The sequence below is a fragment of the Xiphophorus hellerii genome, chromosome 6, assembly GCF_003331165.1.
Source record: "Xiphophorus hellerii strain 12219 chromosome 6, Xiphophorus_hellerii-4.1, whole genome shotgun sequence".
Taxonomy (NCBI): domain Eukaryota; kingdom Metazoa; phylum Chordata; class Actinopteri; order Cyprinodontiformes; family Poeciliidae; genus Xiphophorus; species Xiphophorus hellerii.
Genome location: NC_045677.1, coordinates 1,899,779 through 1,923,490, shown reverse-complemented (window position 1 = coordinate 1,923,490; position 23,712 = coordinate 1,899,779). Strand labels below are relative to the sequence as shown.

Here is a 23,712-nt window from a genome sequence, read left to right as displayed (position 1 = left end):
GTAAAACTGTTTATATTTCACCTCAAATCCATCCTCATTACCTGTGTATATTTGTTTTTCTTAGTTTTTGAATTGTATTTTATTTTGGCGGAGAAGCTTTTATTTTCTTGTTTCCTGTCTCCGTGTCATATCCTGTGTGTTCGCGCTGCCCTCCTCAGTTCGCGCCAAGCTGCGCTGGGGAGAGGTAAGCGTACAAAGTTGTCTTGTGTTTGTCTGTTGAAGTATTCAAAATGTCCTTAAAAGTATTTTTGCCAAACTCGCAAGTTTTTATATGTTGTTTCCCAACTGTTTTATGTTTAGCGCAGCACTGTACTGGGCACTTAATTCCCACGTTAAGGACATTTATTGAGTTTACCGTGCCAATGTGGTTATTTTTGTTCTTTTGATTTGTTAAGGTGTGTGTGGGAAAGCCAGAGCCCAAGAACTGGAGTGCTGATGCATTTTTTGTTTTAAACAGGTATGTGAGTTGTTTCAAAATGTTATCTGAATGTTAGATTAATGTATTTTGTATATTTTCAGTTTGAATTATAAAATATTGTAACTAGTGGGCAGATTATTTTTGTTTGGTCTTATTTTAATTGTCTTGACATTTTACTTTATTATTTGTGAATGTCAGAGAATTTTGGTTGGTTTTACCACAGTCCTGAGTTCGCGCCAAGCTGCGCTGGGGAGAGGTGTGTGTGGGAAAGCCAGAGCCCAAGAACTGGAGTGCTGATGCATTTTTTGTTTTAAACAGAATAAATCTGCCCTACTGCTGCAATACACCCTGGTGTCCTCGTCTGCTGGTTCCCTTTGCCTATACACACAACGCAGAGTACATGTACAACAGATGAGTCGGATGAGTGCGGCTACACCAGGATAAAGTAAACCTTGTCATTGGTGAGTATACCTAAAAAGTAACTTAATTACTAACCACCACAACCCTCTATCCCTCATTCTAGAAAGCCTCATATATCAACACAAGCATTTGAGTTATGTCTTCAGCCAAAAAGTTACGACTGCATTTTTAAATTATGTAGTTTTCCTGGGGTGTGAAACACAATAAATTTCACCATTATGTGAATCTCATGTAAATTACATGATAAAAGCACATGTATGTGGGTGATTTTGTGGTTACAGATGTGAATCACACATGTAGAAAATATGTGAATTACTAGTGATGAACATGTAATACACATGTCATCACAAGGGAATCACATAGGATTTCAACACACAACATTCTCAAATCACGCATATTTTGTATGTGCTTTTTCAAAAATCCTTCATATGTGAAAATTTGTGTGAACCACATGTGCATTTTTCAGTTTGCAGTAAATTCATGTGAAATCCACAAATACATATTGATCAACTGATAAATACTTTTTTGCATTGATTTATACAGACCAAATCAAGAAAGTGTACAAGGATGTTGATGTCTCTGACATCAAAGTTTGCATGGCACAAAAATTGAAGGACACCAGGAGACGCGCTGAGAGGTGACATTACATTAAGTTAAATGTAAATAATTAGATTATTTCATACCTTCTGCTCAAGTAATCTTTGAATTTGTCTTTTTACAGGCAGCCAGGGCAAAACGATGTACTGTAAACCAATAGTCAAGTCGTCCTGTGGCTGGCTGATCACGGTGCTGCAATTTGTGTGTTGAAATTGTTTGCTTTTCTTTATTCTTTGATCTTCCACAGAATGTTGCTCATTTAGATAAGCAACATTCTGATTGTGAATAGCTTTAAAGAGGAATAAATAAATTTCTAATTTTTTTTTGGTCAAATATATTTGTCTCACATGTCTTTATTCAAAGCAAGTTTTTTGTAACCGTTTTGTAAACAAAATGAAATAAGACTTCATGTGAAAGATGCATTGAAATAATGAGAATCACATGTATAAACATTTGTGATTTTTTTTAAATCACATGTGCTCACATGTGAATCACATGTGATTTTACCACGAAACATTCCAAAATCACACGTATACATGCGCTTTCACATGTGATTCACATCATTCACACATCATTCACATGTAAAAATTTGTATGAACCACGTGTGGTTTTCATGTGATTTTTTTGTAAGGGGGAAAGGTACCACAAACCTACGATATAAACAGAAACTTTCCGTAAGTAGGAAAGAAATAAAAATACATCCTAATTTGGACTATTTCTGAGTTATTATCGCGGGTAATAAGTCATCTGACAGTTTTGATTGTGTCTCTGTTGTGTTCGTAGTCTGAATGGTTTAACAGACATAAACATACAGTAAAAAATAAATCGATTTTCAATCAGTGTTTTGCACCAAACAGTTAATAATAATAAACAAGTTTTCACTGAGGCTCTGTAAGAGCCATATGAATGAAATAAGTAATTATTGATATGACAGGAGTAGGCAGCTTTGACACTTAGGTGTGTCGACGTGGGAGTGACGTCACCAGGTATGAATGGGAAGGATACTGGCTTTGTGTGTATTAAGAAGCGGTGAGCAGGGCGGTCAGTCCTTGCAAAGTTTGGAGCATAATCATCAAAATGGAATAAATCGATAATTGTGACAGAATAAAGAAGAGGTTTGGAGTTGATTGATACACGGACAGATGAGATTCCCCGAGTTAACCCAGTGCGGCCCTTTGCCATCATTAGTTTGTCGTGTTTTTAATAATAAAAACTTGTTAATAGTAAAAACTGTTTGGTGCAAAACACTGAGTGAAAATCGATTTTTTTTACTGTATGTTTATGTCTGTTCCTTAACAGATGGAGCGGCACCGAAAGCCCTTTAAACCATTCAGACTACGAACACAACAGAGACACAATCAAAACTGTCAGATGACTTATTACCCGCGATAATAACTCAGAAATAGTCCAAATTAGGATGTATTTTTATTTCTTTCCTACTTACGGAAAGTTTCTGTTTATATCGTAGGTTTGTGGTGCCAATTTCTATCCTAAAGAAAGATATAAAACTTCAGATATTTCACAAAAAGATACTAACATTCATGGAAAAACCTCACATAACCTTATATTAAAGCATAAAGTACGGCGCCCAAAGGCTTGCAGTATTCAATTATGCTGCATAACTGACCAGTACAGTATTGCGAGGTAACGCAAAAGTTTTGCGAGGTAACGCAAAAGAAAAAAAAATCCCCATGTCCCCTAGAGGGCTCCGTAGGATCGAAAGATGGCGAGCTAGGAATGGACTATGGACTTTATGATTTGGAAATCAATTTATTCTGAGTCAATCCTCATGTGTCTCATTGTGTTGTAATTGTATGTTTTTTTTATTCAAATCACTTAATATATATTCACCAAAACTAAAAAGCACTGCCTCCTGTTTTTTCACACCTCAGGTTCCTTAAAGGCCACTCTTGCTGCTTTTGTAGCCGCAGTTAGCTGCTTAGCGCTCAGCTTATGAGAAACATAACTGTTACAACTGCTTCTCAGCATTTCTATGCCGTTCCAAAGCTAATAAGGTTGAAAGTTGAATTAAAATTAAAAAAAATTAAAATTAGCTTTGGAACAGCATAGAAATGCTGAGAAGTAGTAGTTCTGGTGGTTTGAAGCTGGAACCCAGTTTAAATGTTGAGTTTCATGAGTTTTGAAGGTTAGAGACCAAAAAAGCTTTATCTCAGCGAGAGAAGTGAAAAAGTGACAATATGTGAATTTTCTGCACTGAGATCAATTTTCAGGCTTATTAGCTTTGGAACAGCATAGAAATGCTGAGAAGCAGTAGTTCTGGTTGTTTGAAGCTGGAACCAAGTCTAAATTTTGAGTTTCATGAGTTTTGGATGTTAGCGACCAAAAACGCTTTATCTCAGCAAGAGAAGTGAAAAAGTGACAATATGTGAATTTTCAGCACTACAAAAATAAAATAAGAAAATCTATTTTCAAAAGTACTGAAATTATTTTTGATTCACTCTACTGAGCATGTGTGATTATGTTGAAGTTTGCTCTGTATTCAACAAGTGAAATATCTCCAATGATGAAAACAAAAATACATACACTGTACATATTAAAAAAGAAGTAGTAAGAAGTTTTTAACCTTTACTATAAAGGCTCATGGCTATTAATAAAGCTTGTGGAATTGGCTTTAAATGTCCAACCCAATAGCAAAATGTGTTAACAAAATAACTTAAAAGATACATCAAAAAGGGCTGAAAAGTAAGTAGGTAAAGTTTATTTATAAAGCGCTTTTAATAGACATAAAATCACAAAATGCTGTACAATAGAAATCAACCTTAAAGCCCATACAAAACATATGTTTTTTATGGTTCTAAAAAGCTTGAATACTTAATATACTGTTAAACTCCATTCCATTATAGAGAGCAAAACATATGTTTTTTATGGTTCTAAAAAGCTTGAATACTTAATATACTGTTAAACTCCATTCCATTATAAGAACATAACAAAGAAACAAACATGAAAACATTAGAAGTGTAATACATAAAGCGGTCTTATGTGTAAAATAATTTGGATCAAATTATATAAATGCCTTCAAAACCATTATAAAGTGATACATGTTGTAAAATGTTGGAAGAGTAATTATGGTTATAGTAATGATTGATTAAGAAGTTTAATGTTTAACAGGAGCTAAAGAAGAGCTGTTTATAAAAAATAAGTCAAGCAAAAGTCAATTTAACTCTGATGAAGGCATTGTCAGGTGAAGTAGATTGTTTGAAAAAGAGTTTCCTTAGTTAAAGATCCCAAACTTGTGGCCATCAAGTGGGGACACAATTAGTCGGGCTGAACCTGATGAGTGTAGAGGCCGCCACTTGTTCCTCCAGATGACTGAGCAGACTCGTGAAACAAACAGGATGCAGGCTACCACCAGTTGTACCACTAACAAAGCAAAACAAAAAATTTTAAAATTACATCAACATCAGGGTATCACTTTTATCTTAGATAAATTTAATTTATCTAAGATAAATTAAATTTATTAAATTAAATTTTTATGATATCACTTTTATCTTAGATAAAAGTGATATCATAAAATTATGATCAATATAAATTAGGCATGATTCAGGCTTCGCTATCAAGGCATAAACAAGTTTTAAAAAGTTGTTTTCAAAACCCCCAAGATTTTCCTCAAGGTAACAGCACTGCACCTTCCTCATCTGGGAACTGTACCACAGCTGGCTGGGGAAAAACCCTACAGATTACCTTCATTGAGAAAAGCATATCCATCTCAGAAAAACATATACACAAATTATGCAGTGATGTTGTGAAAACAAAGGAATGACAGGCTCGTTTCAACATCGCTGTTTCAAGATGTGTCATGTCAATAGCCTGAATAACCACCAATAACCATCAGCTTGTTAAACTGGTTCATCCATAAAGATGTGATGTGTGCTCACAAAAGGGGGAAAAAAAAGAAAAAGAAAAAAAGAGAGCTCACGTTTCTTTAAATGTTTATGCGGTTATGATAAGAAGCTATTTTATTTGCTATTAACAGGGGTTAATGACAATGGGTGTAGTAAGAGTGTTTCACCAGTAAGTGGTGCATGGAGACCGAGTTGCCTGTTGCCCTGCTGTTTCTCATAAGCTGAGAGATTTTGGAGTAACACAAACTGTGTCCCATGTGCTCATTAGGGTTCCGAGCCCGGAGAGGCACCAACTGATGCGTTTAAAGCTGGTCCACTCTCCCAGCTTTAAATGCATCAACTATAAATGCATCAACCTGTAACTTCTATAAACCCATCTTTTTGGAATAAATCTGCTTCGCCAGTGAAATGCTCAGAACAGAGACGCTTGCAATCCGGCTTTAAAAAAAAAAAGAAGGAAAAAAAAAATTTAACATTTTTTTTTATTATTATTATTAGTTTCTTAAGAATAAAAACAATTTACACTTAGCCTGGCGGGAAACCCTTCTAAGGCACAGCTCTAGCCATCCTAACCTTGGAATTGGCTCTAAAACCATTAAACCAGTGGTCCCCAACCCCCGGACCAGTACGTGGACCAATTGGTACCGGACCGCGCAAGGAATAATTACATATTTCCGTTTTATGTATTATTTGAGTCTGGAGGATCTTTTATTTTGAAAATCCTTTAACCGGATTCTCGGTTACATCTTGAGGTTGTTTCTTACTCATTTTGCTTGGCAAAACGTTTCTTACTCATTTTGCCAAGCAGCAAAATGAGTAAGTGCTGCTTAGTTTATCTCATTACTTGAGAGTCATAGGGTTTGGTTTATTACAAAAACATAAACAAAACTCACCCATAAAAACAGTGTTTGGAGTGGGGTCAGCCGGGTTAAAATGCCTGTAGATGATTCCAACCAGAGCCACGATAACCACAGGATACACTGTCAGAATGTTGCGCACCCAGCGGTCCAGCACCCAGTTTTCCAGGACAAACCTACACAGAAATAAATGAGTAGAAGATGATTAAAGCTTAGCAAAGCTTACTGTGCTTTCTTAAATCTAATTTTATTCTTCTGAGGACTAAAAGAATCTGTTAAAATGAGCTTCTGGGAAAGTCACACATAATTGGTAGCTGGACTGAACTTAGTTACCACATTCACCCAGCTGTACTCAAGGGGGCTTAGAATTAAGCACACATTAACATCAGGGAAGGAAGATAAAACTGAAACCCCACCTTTCTAATTACAAGTAATAGTACTCCTCGATGAGCCACTGTCACCCCAAACTATAAACAGCTGTGGATAGAGAGACTCTTACCATCCCAACAACTCTGCAAAAAGAATGCACAAAGAAATGGTTGCTGCTGTGCTCTTGTCAACACCCCAGAGTTGAAGAACCACAGAGAAATTGAGCAGAGAGGCAATAGAACTCCATGTGGCGTAAACAGCCAAGCCGTTCTGGACCTGAACAGATACAAAAACATTTGAAATCAGATCACACACAGCTAACCTCAAAATCTTTGAATACGTATGGAGAATTCACTACCTACCAGGATTCTGAGGCAGGCCAGATCCTTACTATGGTATGACTGTAACCACAGTCCATAGTAATCTGTAGCAAAGCAAACGAAGAACAAGGTACTGTAGTTGGTAAAGGCTATCAGGATCAACACAACCAAAGCTGCGAGCATTAACCTGCAAGACAAGTAGAAAATGAATAGCTTTCATCACGTGATTAGATTAGCAACCTCTAAACTTGATGGCCTGTGGGGTTATGTTATAGTTACAACATGGCAATGATTTTAATCATGTAACATAATTTTTTATTTTAGAAACACACACAAGAGTGTGTGTTTTGTAATGCACCATTAAAGTGAACAGAAATAAACACCTAAATGTATCGTTCTCTGACGTCAATCTATCAGTCCTACCTACTACCAGGTCCAAAATATTAAGTAATGGTTTTCACTTCACTTCAGTGGTCACAGTGATATGATGGATAGCTGTTTTCTAAGGATGAATGCTGATTTTTTTTTTAAAGGAGTAATAATATGAAAACATCTATCACACATACAAACTGTAGGTCTCAGGAGTTCTGGTAGGTAGGTTCTGGGTACAGCTATGATAGAGACCCCAGCTGCTTTTACAAGCAGATTTTAAAAGCTGCTTTTGACAGATTTATTGAGAGTGGCTAATACAAAATGGAATCAGACTTTCACATTGACAATGTTGGTTATTCTGGAAAATATATTTGATAAGCTCTAACTAGTGTATTTTAGAAGTATGAATCAGTTTTAGAACGTTTTGAGAATGTGTGCTCTATTCATTGCTGCTGTAATAAGCAGAAGACATACTCCTTGTCCCACAGCATGAGCCACGTCACGTTCAGCAGCATATTCGACAGCCAGGAGAAATAAAAGGCATAGGGTAGCAGACTCTGAGCCCAAGACCTATTCAAAAAAAGATAAGGCTCAGTTATGTTATGTTTAAATGTTCAGTAAAATGCTTACAATATTACCTACCCTCTGAAAACATATGAAGTGATGTAAATGACCATCAGGGTGAGCCATGTGTAGATAACTCCCCAGATGGAGAAGGTCCAACCAGCTGGAGTGATGTCTGTATCATAGCGGGCCGACACATTGCCTGTACTGAAGTGAAAGGGACCTGAAGACAAACGACGGTCAATATTAACATCCAAAGTTTAATTTATAAAGTGCCAAATCACCAGAAGAAATATAAAATTGAACAGGCCCAATTTAAGCCCTTAACTTAAATCTGGTTCAATCCAGTTACAACAGTTATATTCACGGCCAATAACAGAACCCAGTTTGATCATAACTTTAAAAAAATGTCACCTGTAAGTAGGTATCGCGCAATTATATCTTTCAGGGTAAACTGAGGGTAGAAAACATACGTTTCAAAACTGCTTAAACATTTTAAGTCATTTTGCTTTATAGAGAAGCAAGATCATCAGGATGATCAGAGTTTTCACCCTCTGTGAAGTTGGAGTGATGCAGCACTGTGTCTTCCTTGCTTATGAGAAAGAGAAATATGGCTAATTGAATACATTTCAGAAAGACAAACGTGCATCAATGTTGGAAGAGCACCATCAGTAACCATGCATTTCTGCCAAACCTTCAGGGGTCTCATAAATGCTAACATTTTAGAGAGATAGATGGATGATAGATAGATAAAACTTTATTCATCCCTTTGGGATTCACCCTCAGGGAAATTGTAGTTCAGTCTCCTACACAGCACCAACACATTGATGTGTGTTGACTGAACTACTTACAATTTTTTTTTTTTACATTCACAGCCCAATCTATAGTCCCTCTGTTTCTATTGTACTCTTAGCCCTCCTTCCAATCTCCAGTGAGGAGTTGAAGAGTTTCATTGCACAAGGGACAAAGGATTTCCTCAGTCTGTTGGTCCTGCACTTTGGAAGAAGCAGTCCCCCAATAAACCTGCTTTCTCGGCTGCTGATGACAGTGTGCAGAGGGTGGCTGGCATTGTCCATAATAGCCTTAAGTTTCTGTAATGTTCTCCTCTCTGCCACCAGAGTCCAGCCTTGTGCAAACCACTGAGCCAGCTCGTCTCATTTGCTTCTCCAGCTTGGAAAGGTCTGCCTTAGAGATGCTTCCACCCCAGCATATAACAGGACGCTGGAGACAACAGACTGGTAAAACAACCCCAGCAGCTTTCCATAGATGTTAAAGGATCTCAGGCATCTCAGGTAATACATCCTGGTCTGAACTTACTTATAAAGCTCAGGTAGTACTTATAAGCTTGGTGTTGCTTGTCCAGTCCAGCTTGTTGTCTAGCCACAGGCCAAGATATTTATAGGTCTGCACAACCTCTACTTTCTCCCCTCCTATCAGAACTGGTTGCAGACTGCCTCTGTCCCTCCTGAAGTCAATGACCAGTTCCTTTGTCTTGGAAATGTTTAGCTATAGGCTGTTTCTATGGCACCACAAGGTGCCATAAAAACAAAGTCCCTCACTAGGCTCCTGTGTCTGATGCACCCCATGATGGCAGTGTCATCAGCGTACTTCTGAATATAACAGAACATTCTAACACAGATATATAATTTTTAACATTTGTTAATTTGGAATGACAACATTGTTAAATTTGATTTGATGATTTCAGCATAGCTAAATATAAAAGCAAAAATTCCCCCAGAAAGCAAGGAATCAAAGTTTGAAAAATGATGAAATGTTAATGAGAGTAACAGAGCTGTTGCCACCCTGAGTGGCAGAATTCTACAATTCACATTCCAAAATATTTTGTACCCAAAGGGAAATGTCATTATAATGCAATTTAAAATTCTTCAAAGTGTTATTGTAGATGCTGATGACCGTGGACGGAAAAATTTTTTTGTAACAGTCTGTATTACAGCGAATTCGAAGAAACCTCTGACTAAAAGCAGTCTAATGAAGAGGATGGTCAGGGTTTTTCATAATTTTCTTGATTTTACGTAAAATTAGCAGGTGATAGTATTGCACCGGCAAACATGTACATCTATAAGCTCTGCAGATAATTACACAGTGTGAATATCAAAACAAACATCGGTCATCCTGTAGTTAAATAAAATATTCAAGAAGCGAAGCAGAAGAAAAAAAGTTATAAAAGCTTAAATGTAAAGCATGGATTGCTGCACACTGGCTGCACTCTTTACATTTCCACCTGGTTACTGGACAATGGAAGTACACCACTAAATGTTTAAAAGGAATTTGTTATAAAAAAAATTGCTTTGTCAGCAAATATGCACCTTACCCCCACAAGTGACAATTCTAACATTCAAAAGTTGTTTTTCAGCTTCAGCAAAATCAACACAAGTTTCAAGCCTGAAAGTATCAGTAACTTTCATCCAAATGCAATACAATAATAATACAATATTTTAAAGAAGAAATTGTCCTTACTTGTGGCCTCACTGAATATTGTGAATTGCAGATGAGGATTTCTACAATTCACATCTCTGAACGAGACAGGCATTTATTCTCGACTTTCAAGTAACATTTTATAAAACTCCTTTTTCTAGAAGCCGAACTTCAAAATGCAGCAAACATTACTAGATGAGATCATACCAAGATCTTCTAAACTATTAAATAACTCTTTATTCTTAGTTTTCCTTTTATACTTTTTATAAAGTCTTGACTTTTGCAATAGTCTCTTCAGTTATCTTAAGGAAACATCCAACAAATGGCTCCAGGACTCAGCTGTCAAAATTAATCAGAAACAAGGGAGGCAAATTTCTCCTTTTCTTTCAGTTTTTTTTAGATGCCTACTAGCTTTAAACTCATCATAACATTTGGTTCTTTGTATCTTTTCCACCTTCTGTATCTGAACATTTGGCTCCATCTGTGTCAATAGGCTGACTAAGATCGTCTGAAGAATTATTGGATCCAGGTTCACACAGATGAGGAACAGATGTAAGAACATTTACCAAAGATCTTGAGCAAACTGCCTGAGAAACTCAGTCATGCCTTAGGAATGACAGTATCTTTTTTAGTGGCAGGCTTCAAATAGGCCTTTAGTCTTTAAGAATTTAGGACTACCGGACTTAGTCCTAACCCACACCAAATACTAACCTACACTTTTACATTCTGCTGTTGTGTCTTTTGTTTTTAATTCTCTTTTTAAAATAAAGAGACAAAAACAAATAAATAAATAAAACCATGCAAACTGAAGTCTCTAAACCCCTCAGTATCCCTTATCCAGCTTATCTTTTTCATACTCGATCAATTTTGTCCACACCACAGTAAAGTGAGAAAGAAAGTCTTCTTCCACATTTTTGGATTTTATGCCACACTCTGATAACGGATGATGGAATGTTAGCCATTTTCTCACAGTACCCTTGTGGAGTAGAGGGGACAGGACAGGAAGAACTAACTCATTTCCATTTCTAAAATCATTTCGCTCAAAGTGCCAAAAATATTCCGAAATAATGGCTCCGGTCATTAAATGCGTTTGTAGAATTAGAAAGTATTAAACGCTACATAGTTTTAACATGGACTTCTGGTCAGTGACAAATAGAAACCATTGGTGTTTTTGGGAAACAGGAAATCAGTGCAAGCAGCTGCCAGAAACAGAAGCAGAATTCCTTCCCTTCCTTCCCCCACTCTCGATACGTTTTGTAACGGTAAGGGTGCAGATGAAAATATAAACCACTTTTTTTAAAATGTCGGATCCACTTTCACACATGGTACAACTTAAAAGATAAACTCTATATATGAACGTAGAGAGAAGCTCGCATCGAGATGAGACAGATTGCTGAATTTACCTCTGCCCGCTCCAGCCAAGGCGTTTATGACCAGAACAGCGACGTAAACCACTGCAGACAGGAGAATCACCACGATTCTGGGCAGGCTGTTGTCCTTCATTTTCGCCACCCTACTCTATGTAGTTGTTTGCTACGAATGCCTGAGGCGGAACAGAAATGAGCTCAATTTATACTAAGCTGCCTTCAAGTGCTGCTAGGGAAACGCCCCTTATCTGAGTGAAGGGTTATAAAAGACTAAAAAACGGTTAATTCTTCTTCTATGCTGCCTTGAAAAATTTCAAACAGAATTAAATCCATCATAGATTCATATAGATGAAACTAAATATATTATACAACCAAACATAGGCGTAATAACGGGGGGCGTGTCCCCGCCCCACCCCCCAATATTGGAGGCAGGCTCATTTGTCCCATCCAATAATTTCACCGCAGTTGACAAAAATATTTGATTTTGAAATCTTCCACTCGCGTGCTTTTATTTTGAAGGCGCACCACAGCGCCTGCACCACAGCGCTTCCTCCCTCCTGGGCTCAGAGTGCTTAAAGACAGGGGCAGGCAGGGAACCAGTGATGGGATTTTCGGCTCCTTTTCGAGATGCGGCTCTAATGGCTCTTCTTACTGTGGAGAGCCGGCTCTTTCGGCTCCCAAACGGCTCCCCATATATATTTTTGACATTATTAATTAATTAATAGCTTAAACCTAATTTTATAATATTTTGTTTCATTATTGACATTGTTAAGCACTTATGAGTAAAAATGCCGCATAACAATGCTTTATAAATAAACTTTTTATTATAACCAATTAAATGATCACAAAATAGCACCACTTCCACAAAAATAACTTAAAATAAATTAAACAGTTAAATGTAAATACAAACACCCACCACAATACGAAAAAGTATCAAAGCAGCTTCATAACAGAAAAGGTGCTACAATACAAATATCAAATACAGTGCTATTAAATTAAAGTATAAAACTATGAAGGATAAAAAACATGTGAACAACACAAGTTTTGAACCACTAGAGATGAAGAACTCACTGTATTAAATCACTCAAAGACTTACAGATTGGCGTTGAGAAACACCAGGTGTCTAAGCTTGGCAGGGCTGATCCTGTTCCTTCTCTCAGTTATGATCTGTCCAGTTTTAGAGAAGATCCTCTCTGAGGGGACGGATGTTGCCACTATGCACAGTCTACGTGCCATCACGTGAGAGAGATGTGGATAGATCAGTGCCTTTGTCTCCCACCAGCTCAGTGGGTCAGCACTGCGCTGGAAAAGAGGCTCCTCAAGGTAGGACCTCACTTCCAGAATAGCATCAGCTGTAGGATTCCTGGTTGCAGTGTCTCCGCTTGCCCGCTCCTCAAAAAACCTCCAAACAGCCGATGCTTGGGGCTCCTCCAGCTCACGTGCTGTTGCTCCCTCCTCTCCTCCATGACCCCCTTGCAGGTGAGATGACTGCTCATACCTTGATGCTGCTGTAGTTATTCTTTGGAGGGCTTCGTCGACTGCTCGGTTGTCATTAAAGGCCACCTTTTTGAAACGGGGGTCGAGGATGGTGGTTTTGGACAGAACTGTGTTGTACTCCATCCGGTGGAATTTTTTTGTCCATGCTTGAACAGAGAGAATTCACCAACTCCTTCACGCTCTCTGTGGTTACTCTGCTCTGGTGCTCTGCTGTCACTCTGAAGACCCCTGCACAGTATCAGCATTTTGGAGGCGGTAACATACCTGAAAAAAGAAGCATCAAAATATTATATTTTATATAATATTTATTTATATAGCCTATTTAGCAATATTATTTTAAGTTTCATTTCTAAATTGCTTTACATACTAATAATTTTATTTATTTAGTAGTATTATTTTCAGCCACTTCTAAACCTGTTTGTCAAATAAATAATTTAACAAATAAAAAAATTACAATGATAATATCATAATAAATTTGAATAGGTATCATAGTAATATTATAGTAAAATTCAATGAGATGATGTTTGAACACTGTACCTCTCTGCACTGATCTCCACTGTGACCTGGTCGAAGGGCTCCAGCAGTCAGTGGTCAAGCATACAGCTGAGGGTCTCTTCACCCTTTCTTGCAGGGAGGCCCGTGCTGCATCATATAGGCCTGGGATTATTTTCTGTGACAGGGTTTTTCGGCTGGGGAGGGCATACATGGGATTGAGGGCATGGCAGTAACTCCTAAATCCGACATCCTCGGGCTGGAAATCAAGTGCCACCATCTTGGCAAGCTCCTCATCGATTGCGCTCTGTCTTGCTGGAGTTAGAGACTTCTGCAGGAACTGCTTCATAGAGCTCTGGGTTGTAGATGCAGGAAGGTGGGATCCAGGCTGGGATGTAGGAATGGGGGCAGACATTGTTGCCGAAGGAGCAGTTGATGTTCTTGCACCTGATGAAGCAGCTGCAGTAGTTGTTGCACTCGCGCTGTCAGAAGGTTGTGGTTCCCTTTCTGGCCTCAACTCCTCCAGCAATACCGATGCGTGTGATGTCCGCATGTGCCTGTGCAGGTTGTTTGTCGAGCCTGCACGATAGGAAATGCTGACTTTGCACAGTCTGCACTCTGCCCTGGAGCTTGATGTAGCATTAAAATGAATCCAAATCTTGCTCCGTTTTCTGTCACTCATTTATTTTCACCTATTCAGTTCTCACACTGATTCCCCTTCTTTCTGTCGTGCGTGCTTCTTGACCGCTGAGTGAGTGTCTGTACATAAACACCTGCCGACGAACGCTATACAGCTTGGCCAATTGCCTGCCATTTCCACAAAAAAAGTGGAGATAAACTTTTTTTTCAGTGTTTTCCCGCCACATTATTAATTGAAACTATGTGTGATTGGTCAGATGACGAAACTTGACTACCTCAAGGGATTTCTCACATTGGAGAATGAACGAAGAATCTATTGAAAGAATGAGAATGTCTGACTTTCTTTAGCCGACTAAATTTAACCTTACCAAAGTTTTGCCGTAAAGCAAAAAACAGGTACTGAGTTTGAAGCGTGGATCAGATGCTTTCAACCATCTGCTAAACCTAGACTCTGGCCTTTCTCACTGTAATATAAAACATTAGACTGAAAAACAAAGTTCAAGTGAACATCACTTAATTATCATCAATTTATCAAGAATTTGATTAAATTCTCCTAGGTGTGAGTGTGTGTGTGTGCATGGTTGTTTGTCCTATCTGTCTCCGTGTTACTCTGCGACAGACTGGCAGCCTGTCCAGGGTGAATCCCTCCTCTCGCCGGGAACATTAGCTGGAGATAGGCACCAGCACCCCTCCCAACCCCACTAAGGATAAAGGTGTTAGAAAATGGATGGATGGATGAATTAGCAGTCTGGAGCTTGATTTTCAGCTGTTACTTGGGGGGGAACCATCTCTTTTATGTGGCTAAAAGTTATTTTAGTATAAAATGGAGATAATATGCTAACAAAGATCAAATTAAAGGCAAACATATATAAAGAAAATGAGGGAAAAAAAGGCCTGATGCTACATTGTGAAAAATAAAAAGACAATAGAACTGTAGGAGGCAGTATCTTTTCTTGTGTTTATCACCACTAGGGGGTGTTTCATTTTCATTTTCATTTTGTGTTCTGAGTATGTCTGAAGAGGGATGGGGTTATTTAAGGTCAAGTGTGATTCTGTTCAGGTGTTGCTAATCAGAAAAGGGAAAGCAGTTTTCTAATGCACTTGATTTGGATTTATGTCTGATTTATGTCATATATCAGACATAAATGTCTTGGAAATGGCAAGACAATGGACATTGTACAGAAAATAAATGACTATGATTATTGGTTAGAAATGTTAGTTTAATTATGCTAGTTTTAATGATATTGAATGTTGCATGTTGAAATATTAGACTGATCATGATTGCTTTGAGTAGGCCTCAATTTAGGTTAGGTCAATTTAGGTTATAATGATTAAATCATGAGTTTAATTGATCATGATTTATCATTATAAATCATGATTTAATCATTATATAACTTGATCAGTAGAACATTTTTCTTCGATATAATAATCATGGTTTGATTAAAATTTGTCTAATCAGTACAGCTTTTATAGTAGATCATCTGAAAAATGTCTTAGTTGATTATAACCAAAGAAGTAGAAAACTAAAATTTTCTAACTAATTAGAAAATATTAGGTGTAATAGATGTTTTAGTACTAAAATTGCTCATGTTTGTTTAATACGAGTTTGAAGATATTATATGAAATGTGTGCTAATTTTTATAATCAAAATCTGATGTTTGATGCACTGGATCAGAGGAGATGTTAGGAGGGCTCTGTGCAGTTCAGCAACCAGTTTGAGGATGAAAGGATGAAAAACATGGACAGCCTATAAACGTCAGTCCCGCTTTCTTGAGTAAAATGTTTCCGTATGAAATGAACACATCTTTTGTTCCTTGTGTTACAAGGAGTAAAGGCTGTCCTCAACCAGAAGAAGATGGCCTTCACGACTAAAGATAAGGAGAAGATAAAGGCACCACAAAGGAAGGTGAAACGTTGTCTGAGGGAGGCAAAAGACTGCTACAGGGGGAAGGTGGAGCAAAAGCTGAGGGAAAACTGCTTAAGTGTTTCAGAACCATTACAGGGCACAAAGCTAACACAGAGGGAGGAAGTAAAGAGAGAGCTAATGAACTGAATAACTTTTCAATAGATTTAGCCATTATGCTTCACCCACCACCATTACTACATCTACTCTGCCCTAATACTCTCCTTCAGTACATTCTCCTCCTTGCCAGCAGGTGCAGTCATTCTACCATCATGGTACCCTCACCTCACCTTTATCCCATACCACCCCCCTGACCCAATCTCCTCCTCCAAGGCATTTCCCTCCACACAGCCTCCTCCACAGTTTACAGCTGATCAAGTGAGGGCAGAACTGAGGAAGCTTCGACCCCGAAAAGCTGCACAACCCGACAGAATATCCCCTCGTATTCTCAAGATCTGTGCTACAGAGCTCGGGGAACCATTGCAACGAATCTTCAGCCTTAGTCTACAACTTGGGAGAGTGCCCACACTCTGGAAGACATCCTGCATCATTCCTGTCCCTAAGAAGAGTAGGCTCAGTGAGCTGAATGACTTCAGACTGGTGGCACTGACATCACATCTGATGAAGACTCTGGAGAGGCTCTTCTTTAACCACCTCAGAATGCGGGTACAGGATGCTGAAGACCCCCTGCAGTTTGCCTGCAGGACATAGGTCGGAGTGGAGGATGCCCTCATCCACCTCCTACATCAAGCCCACTCGCACCTGGACAAGGGAAGTGACAATGTCAGGATCCTCTTCCTGGATTTTTCAAGTGCCTTTAACACGATCCAGCCCCCTGCACTTTTGGAAAAACCTACCAGAATGAAAGTGGACACCTAGATTTGCAACTACCTTACCGACAGACCACAGTTCATCAGGATGAATAACATCACATCTGACACGGTGGTCAGCAACATTGGATCCCCGCATGGGACGGTGCTGTCATCCATCCTCTTCACCCTGTTCACCTCAGACTTCTGCCATTACTGTGAAATGTGTCATAATCAGAAGTACGCTGATGACACTGCCATCATGGGGTGCAACAAGGACAGTGAAGAGGAGTACAGGAACCTGGTGAGGGACTTTGTTGTCTGGTGCCATAGAATGGCCTACATCTAAACACTTCCAAGACAAAGAACTGGTCTTTGACTGCCTTTGCTCAGGAGGGACAGAGGCAGTCCACAACCAGTTCTGACAGGAGGGGAGGAGATGGAGGTTGTGCAAACCTATAAATATCTTGGCATGTGGCTGGACAACAAGCTGGACTAAACAAGCAACACCAAGCAGCTTTATAAGAAGGCTCAGACCAGGATGTACTAACAGGAGGCCGAGATCCTTTAACATCTCGGCCTCCTGTGATGGCCGAGATGCTAGGATTGTTTTACCAGTCTGTTGTCGCCAGCGTCCTGTTATACGCTGGGGTGGAAGCATCTCTAAGGTAGACCTTTCCAAGCTGGAGAAGCAAATCAGGAGGGCCGGCTCAGTGGTTGGCACAAAGCTGGACTCTCTGGCAGCAGTGGCAGACATTACAGAAACTCGAGGCTATTATGGACAATGCCAGTCACCCTCTGGACACTGTCATCAGAAGCCAGGAAAGCAGATTCAGTGCTTCTTCCAAAGTGCAGGACCAACAGACTAAGGAACTCCTTTGTCCCTCGTGCAATGAAACTCTTCAACCTCACTGGAGGTTGGAAGGAAGGCTAACAGGAGTACAATAAAAACAGAGGGACTATAGAATCGGGATAAATGTTAATGTTTTTTTTAAAAATTGTTAAAGTATTTGATGTATTGGTGCTGTGTGGGAGACTGAACTACAATCTCCCTGACGGTAAATCCCAAAGGGATGAATAAAGTTTCTATCTATCTATCTATCTATATATATCAGTGACATGCGGTGAGGTTCATAGCTGGTGAGGCACTGACTTAATCATAATCAGATTTACAAATATAGACCCCCTGTATGTTATTGTTTACATAAGGAAATTCCACACATGCGGACAACGCTGGAGGGCAAAAAGACCATTCTTTAACATGTCATCCATAGCAGCGCTGCCGCGGTACAATAATTCTGTTAACTCAATCAAACTTGGACATGTAGCTATTATTAATTCTGTGCTGTGCTCCACAGCAAAGGGAAAAACCATTAAAGTACAACTAGAAACCACTTCTTCCTCACCCTCTGTATCAGCACAGCTACTCGCAGACTCGTCGCCATAGCAACTGACAACAACGCCACAAAAGAAAAAAAAACACTCAAATATTTCCCACACAAAGAGCAGAGCATTCAGTCTGTTGCAGTAGTGTGGTTTTAGGCTTAATGTTTATTTTGTGACTATATTTATATAGTCGTAAAATATACTGTAAGTGGTTGGACTTGGTGTTCCTTCACCGGGACGCGGGTCACCGGGACCCCACTCTGGAGCCAGGCCTGGAGGTGGGGCACAATGGCGAGCGCCTGGTGGCTGGGCTTTTACCCATGGAGCCCGGCCGAGCTCAGCCCGAAGAGGAGACATGGGTCCCCCCTCCCATGGGACAACCACCTGTGAGAGGGGCTAAAGGGATCAGGTGCACAGTGGGATGGGTGGTGGCTGAGGGAGGGTGCCCTGGCGGTCCGATCCTTGGTTGCAGAAGCTGGCTCTTGGGATGTGGAATGTCACCTCTCTGGTGGGGAAGGAGCCGGAGCTAGTATGTAAGGTTGAGCGGTTCCGGGTAGAAATAGTCGGTCTCACCTCGACGCATGGCTCTCACCTCGACGCATGGAACCAGTCTCCTTGAGAGGGCCTGGACACTCTGGAGTTGCCCACAGTGAGAGGCACCGGTCAGGAGTGGGCATACTTGTTGCTCCCCATCTCAGGGCCTGTACATTGGGGTTTACCCTAGTGAACGAGAGGGTAGCCTCCCTCCACCTACGGCTGAGGGAACGGGTTCTGACTGTTGTTTGTGCTTACGGGCCGAATACCAGTTCAGATTACCCACCCTTCTTGGAGTCCTTGGAGGGGGTACTGGAGAGTGCCCCTCCTGGGGACTCCCTTGTTCTGCTGGGGCACATCAACGCTCACGTGGGCAATGACAGTGAGACTCATAGATATCTTGCAGTGACGTCACTGCTCTAGGTGTAGGGATATGAGCGCCATGTTGTGATATACATCTACATAACCGACAAAACGACTGTCTCACAGTCGATATCTACGAATTTTTGAATCTAAGTTACTTAAAATTATTTAGCAATGGTTCGAACTTGTTGCGTTATTGGATGTAATGTCCGATCACATGACCGAAAAGGTAAAAAGATGGAAAACGGACTTTATTTTCACTGTTTTCCTGCCTGTAAACAACGGGAGGGGGCTAAAATATCGGAGGTAAGCTATCGGATCTAACGAAAAGGAGACGAATGTCCTGGGTATCAGCGGTGAGACGTCCTGATATTACGTTCTCCAACATCCCAAGATATCTACGAGTTTGCTCCAGATATTTCCATTCTGGTGAGTGTTTAAATTTGCTTTGTTGGTGTTGTGTCATAATGTTGTGCTATGATTTTGTCCTGGTGTACTCAAGTTCAGTTACGTTGAGTTAATTTAAGTGGGTCCACCTTGTTTAGGTCGGGCTTATATTTTTCATGTAGCATAGTCCGAGTTTTGTCAGTGAACATCGAGGTTATTCCATTATTGTGAAGTAAACTATTTTACTAGTGTTATCAAATTTACAGTATTAATACTGATGTGTGTTCCGATATGTCCTCTTCAAGGCAAACCAACGTATGAAATGGATTAGATAAATCCAGACTGGGTTCCAGTGCTGAATATGGGTCACTGCGAGGTAAACGCGTCAATTAAAGAGGCGATACAGCAAGACCATGGTGGATCAACAAGTTGCAGAGACTGTGTTTTCATGATTTACCCCAGAAGAGGTAAATAATAAAAACACAGTAGTGGAGGCTATAGAAGAGGAGCAAGTTGGAGAGGCTGAGGAGGAAACCCCAGGAGAGAAGCTCAGCAAGGCTGCACACTCTGAAGAGGAACATGAACCATTTGTGTTGAAATATGTGCTCAGTTGGAAGTGGCTGTTTTCTCTCATTTAATGTGGTAAACATTCATGAAATGTTTGATTCAAGCACTTCAAGTTGCATGTAAACAGGTGATGAAATGAATCACATTTTAAGTGAAAATGTGATATTTAAAATATTTCAGGTAATAAACATACATGTAATGAAAGATTATATTTTTAAATAAACATTTTATGTGATTAAAGTAAACAATTATATAATCAGACATTTTGCAGTAAACATTTAATGTAACAATCAAACCAGATGAAAGAGCCCATCTTTAAATGTTTAATGTGTAATTAAACAGTTCAGAGTAAACAATAAAGGTGACACTTTAAGTAAATATGTGTTGTATTTAACATATTTTTGGTAAGAAGTGAACATGTAATGAAATAGATCCTGTCCTAGAATTTTATGTAATTGAACATTGCAGGTAACAAATCAGCAGCACACAGCACCACTGCTGCCGAAGAAATCCTTGATTTTTTTTCGCTACCGCAGATCCCCACCATGGCGAACCCGCTGCAGTGGTGGGCCAGCAACCAGGGCAGATTTCCCCGTCTGGCAAACCTCAGCAGAAAATATTTAGCTGTTCCGGCAACCAGCACTCCCAGCGAGAGGATTTTCTCTCTCGCTGGGAATACCATTACGAGAAAGCGGGCAAGCCTTCATCCGGCTCATGTTGATGCCCTTGTTTTCCTACATGTCAACCAAGAAAAAACCCCAACAACTCTTAGCGAAGAGAATATTGACAGCGAGTGAACTTTATTTACCCCCCCCCCTCCCCGCGCCACCTCTTTTTATTGTTTTTACATGCCATCTAAAAGATGTGCGTTTCCTTTTGAATGTTGGTTTCCCAGCAACTTATTATTTATCATAAACTATCCCGATGTTTTGTTGTTTCACTTGTTGCTGTTCTGTGTAAATGCCGTATTTTTCCGTGAAAACGGGTAATAAAGCCTGTACGTTACTCCAAAGCTTTGCGTCTTGCGTTGCTATGACGTCACAACGACTAGTCAACTCGACATCGACTCGACTTTTATCATGTTGACGTTGACTAGAAAATATCTTAAATCGTTCAATCTGCTGAGTCAGCAGAGCTTCCTGCCGCGCATCGGGCGGAGGAGAAGCAGGTGGTTTCGTTGAATTCAGCTGTAACCAAACGGGATCCGTTCATAACAAGTTTGGCTTGTGATGTTCCAAAAGCACCATGTAGTCAGTGTGATAATTTGACTCCTATTGTAACTATCCAGAGATCATCAGCATCAGCAGGTTTTTAGAAAAAAAAAGTCAGACCCGACTTTGTGCAACAAACTTTTCCCCGCTGCTCACGAAGAATCTCCATAATAGACTTAGTAAAAGCAGGAGAAGGGGAGAGGGTGTGTGTGTGTGTGTGTGTGTGTGGGGGGGGGGGGGGGGGGGGGGGTCAATATTTGCCGTGAAAATAGCTAATAAAGCCTCCAAGTAGTTGTGAAGGGTTTTTGCGCTTACGTCACTATGACGTCACCGCGACTAGTCGACATCGACTCGACTATTATCATGATGTAGTCGACCTTAAAAAATATGTAGTCGTTCAACCCCTAGTCACAAGGCAAGGCATTTATTTACAGGAGTGTTTGGTTCGGAAATTGACTGTCCCCAAATCTCCGAGAGCTCCGGGAGCGGTAGAGAACAGCTGGCCGGAATTAGCGTTCATAAATCGGATCAACCTTGAGCTAAACGCCCCTTACTCCGCAGAGCGCGAAAATCCAATATCCAACTTGAAAGCAACTTCGATGCGGTTGGTAGCACAATGAAAACGCCGGAATAAAGTTTGTTTTGATCTGTGGCCTCAAAAAAGGCATCGAGACGTAAACGTCACACGAAGTGACGTCAGTTCCAAAGCTCTATAGGTTTAGTTGAGAGCAGCTCAAACAAACACCGGCAAGACAAGACAGTGTCCAGAGCGCTTGCATCTCCAAAATAATACAATCATGTACCTGAAACAGAAAACCTATTAACTATGAATTCAGTGAAAATGAATTAAAATCTAAATAGCAGGTAGCTTACCCAGGAGTGGAAACACAGCCTACCCAGGCGGGGTGCGGATCAGAAGTGAGGATTAAGATGGTAGCCGAAACAACCACCAGCCGCAGCCAGTAACGCCAGCAGAGCAATGCTGCAGAAACACACGGCAGGTATAGCACCCAACAATCAACGACAATCCCAGCCACACAACACAAGCCAACATGTAGCAGCCGACACATAGTGGGAAAAACAAAGACACATGCACCTTGCAGTGGCCTGCCCAACTTTAAAGCAATCTGCCCCGCCCATCAATCAACGGTGCGCTTCTGGCCGCACCTGGTGCGCAGAGTGGTGAGGGTGGAACACCATCCCACCACATAGCATTAATCCTTTTATTAGATTATCCTAAGTTTTTAAAAAATATTTTAAATACAGAGGTGTTTGTAAGAATAAAATAGTATCAGACAGGGCAAAAAGGTTTTTATTTAAATTAAACAGTCAATACTTAACCAGCCTCCATACATGGAGAAACTGTTAAAAGTAAACAGGGAATATACCGCACAATATTGAAAAGCCGGCATACATGACAGTTTCCAACAAAGTGAATGTCTACTTGGACAAATATTGTAAAACGAAAATAGACTTAGGGCATTCAGGACAATCACAAAATGAAATTCCCGTTTTGTACTTTTTTTTTTTTTTGAATCACAGAACAATATGTGAGAAACATTCAAACATGACCCGTACAAAACTTAAACAACAGTCATAACATCAATGAACACAAAGGAACATAAAATGCAAATAAGGTCACTTCAGGTCAAACCTGGAAGTATGAAAAGGGTTGGTCCACTTATTGACTGACCAGTCAGTGGTGACCCTTGGAACACGTCTTGGTCTAAAGTTATAAGAAACCCCAACAGCACACCCATTGTTAGCAGGGGGAGAACTGTTAACATCTGTCTCCAAAGCAGTGTCAGTGTCTTGAACAGAGTTTTGGTCCAAAAAGGGTGAAACAGGATCAATGTAGTCAAAGTTAGTTTCAGCTGGGACGTCGCCAGAGACAATAGCAGTGGTGACAACATCACAGTCAGGCTCTGGGTCCAAAACAGCAGGGGGCAAACTGCTGTCTGGCAAACTGAAATCGAAATCTGCAGAAGCCTTTCGCCTTGAGTGTTTGTCAGATGGAGCTGTAGCCCAGGTGTAGAATGGTTGAAGGTTTGCAACATGAAATACTCCAGCTTTCTCTCCAGTGTCTGCTTTGGTTAGACAATAGTTCACATCAGACATCTTTTTGTAGACACGGTAGAGAGGTGCTAGCTTTAACGAAAAGTTAGATGATGCATCTGACTTTGGGTGTGATTTTGCTCTGACCAAATCTCCAGCTTTAAAAGAGACTGGGCGTCGTCTTAGATCATAGTAATGCTTTCGCCTTGTATGACTTTCTGCGAGAACCGTACGAGCATGGTCATGAGCATCTTGAATCGAAGCTCTCAGGTGATCCGAGTAAGAA

The 23,712-nt window shown here is 40.1% G+C and overlaps 1 protein-coding gene and 1 long non-coding RNA gene across 2 annotated transcripts; one reads left to right on the top strand and one right to left on the bottom strand.

Moving 5' to 3' along the window:
- Nucleotides 1–931: 931 nt before the first annotated feature.
- LOC116722317 (uncharacterized) lies at nt 932–1,757 on the top strand. The gene is made up of 2 exons (XR_004339745.1): nt 932–1,475; nt 1,560–1,757. It is a non-coding gene; the product is annotated as an uncharacterized LOC116722317 (long non-coding RNA).
- Nucleotides 1,758–4,132: 2,375 nt separating this feature from the next.
- Nucleotides 4,133–11,912, bottom strand: LOC116722204 (uncharacterized). Its single transcript, XM_032566398.1, has 7 exons — nt 11,620–11,912; nt 7,859–8,003; nt 7,691–7,786; nt 6,887–7,031; nt 6,655–6,800; nt 6,192–6,331; nt 4,133–4,816 (listed from the first exon to the last, which is right to left on the bottom strand). Exons 1-7 carry the CDS (start codon nt 11,717–11,719, stop codon nt 4,668–4,670), a joined length of 921 nt encoding a protein of 306 aa, XP_032422289.1. The 5' UTR covers nt 11,720–11,912; the 3' UTR covers nt 4,133–4,667.
- Nucleotides 11,913–23,712: the final 11,800 nt, after the last annotated feature.

Excerpts from the sequence above, each read along its gene's own strand:
- LOC116722204 (XM_032566398.1), bottom strand. The coding sequence starts at position 11,719 with ATGAAGGACAACAGCCTGCCCAGAATCGTGGTGATTCTCCTGTCTGCA. Across the intron at positions 7,787-7,858 it reads ACTTCATATGTTTTCAGAGG|GTCTTGGGCTCAGAGTCTGC; the intron begins GTAGGTAATATT and ends TTTTTTGAATAG. Across the intron at positions 7,032-7,690 it reads CTCATGCTGTGGGACAAGGA|GTTAATGCTCGCAGCTTTGG; the intron begins GTATGTCTTCTG and ends CTTGTCTTGCAG.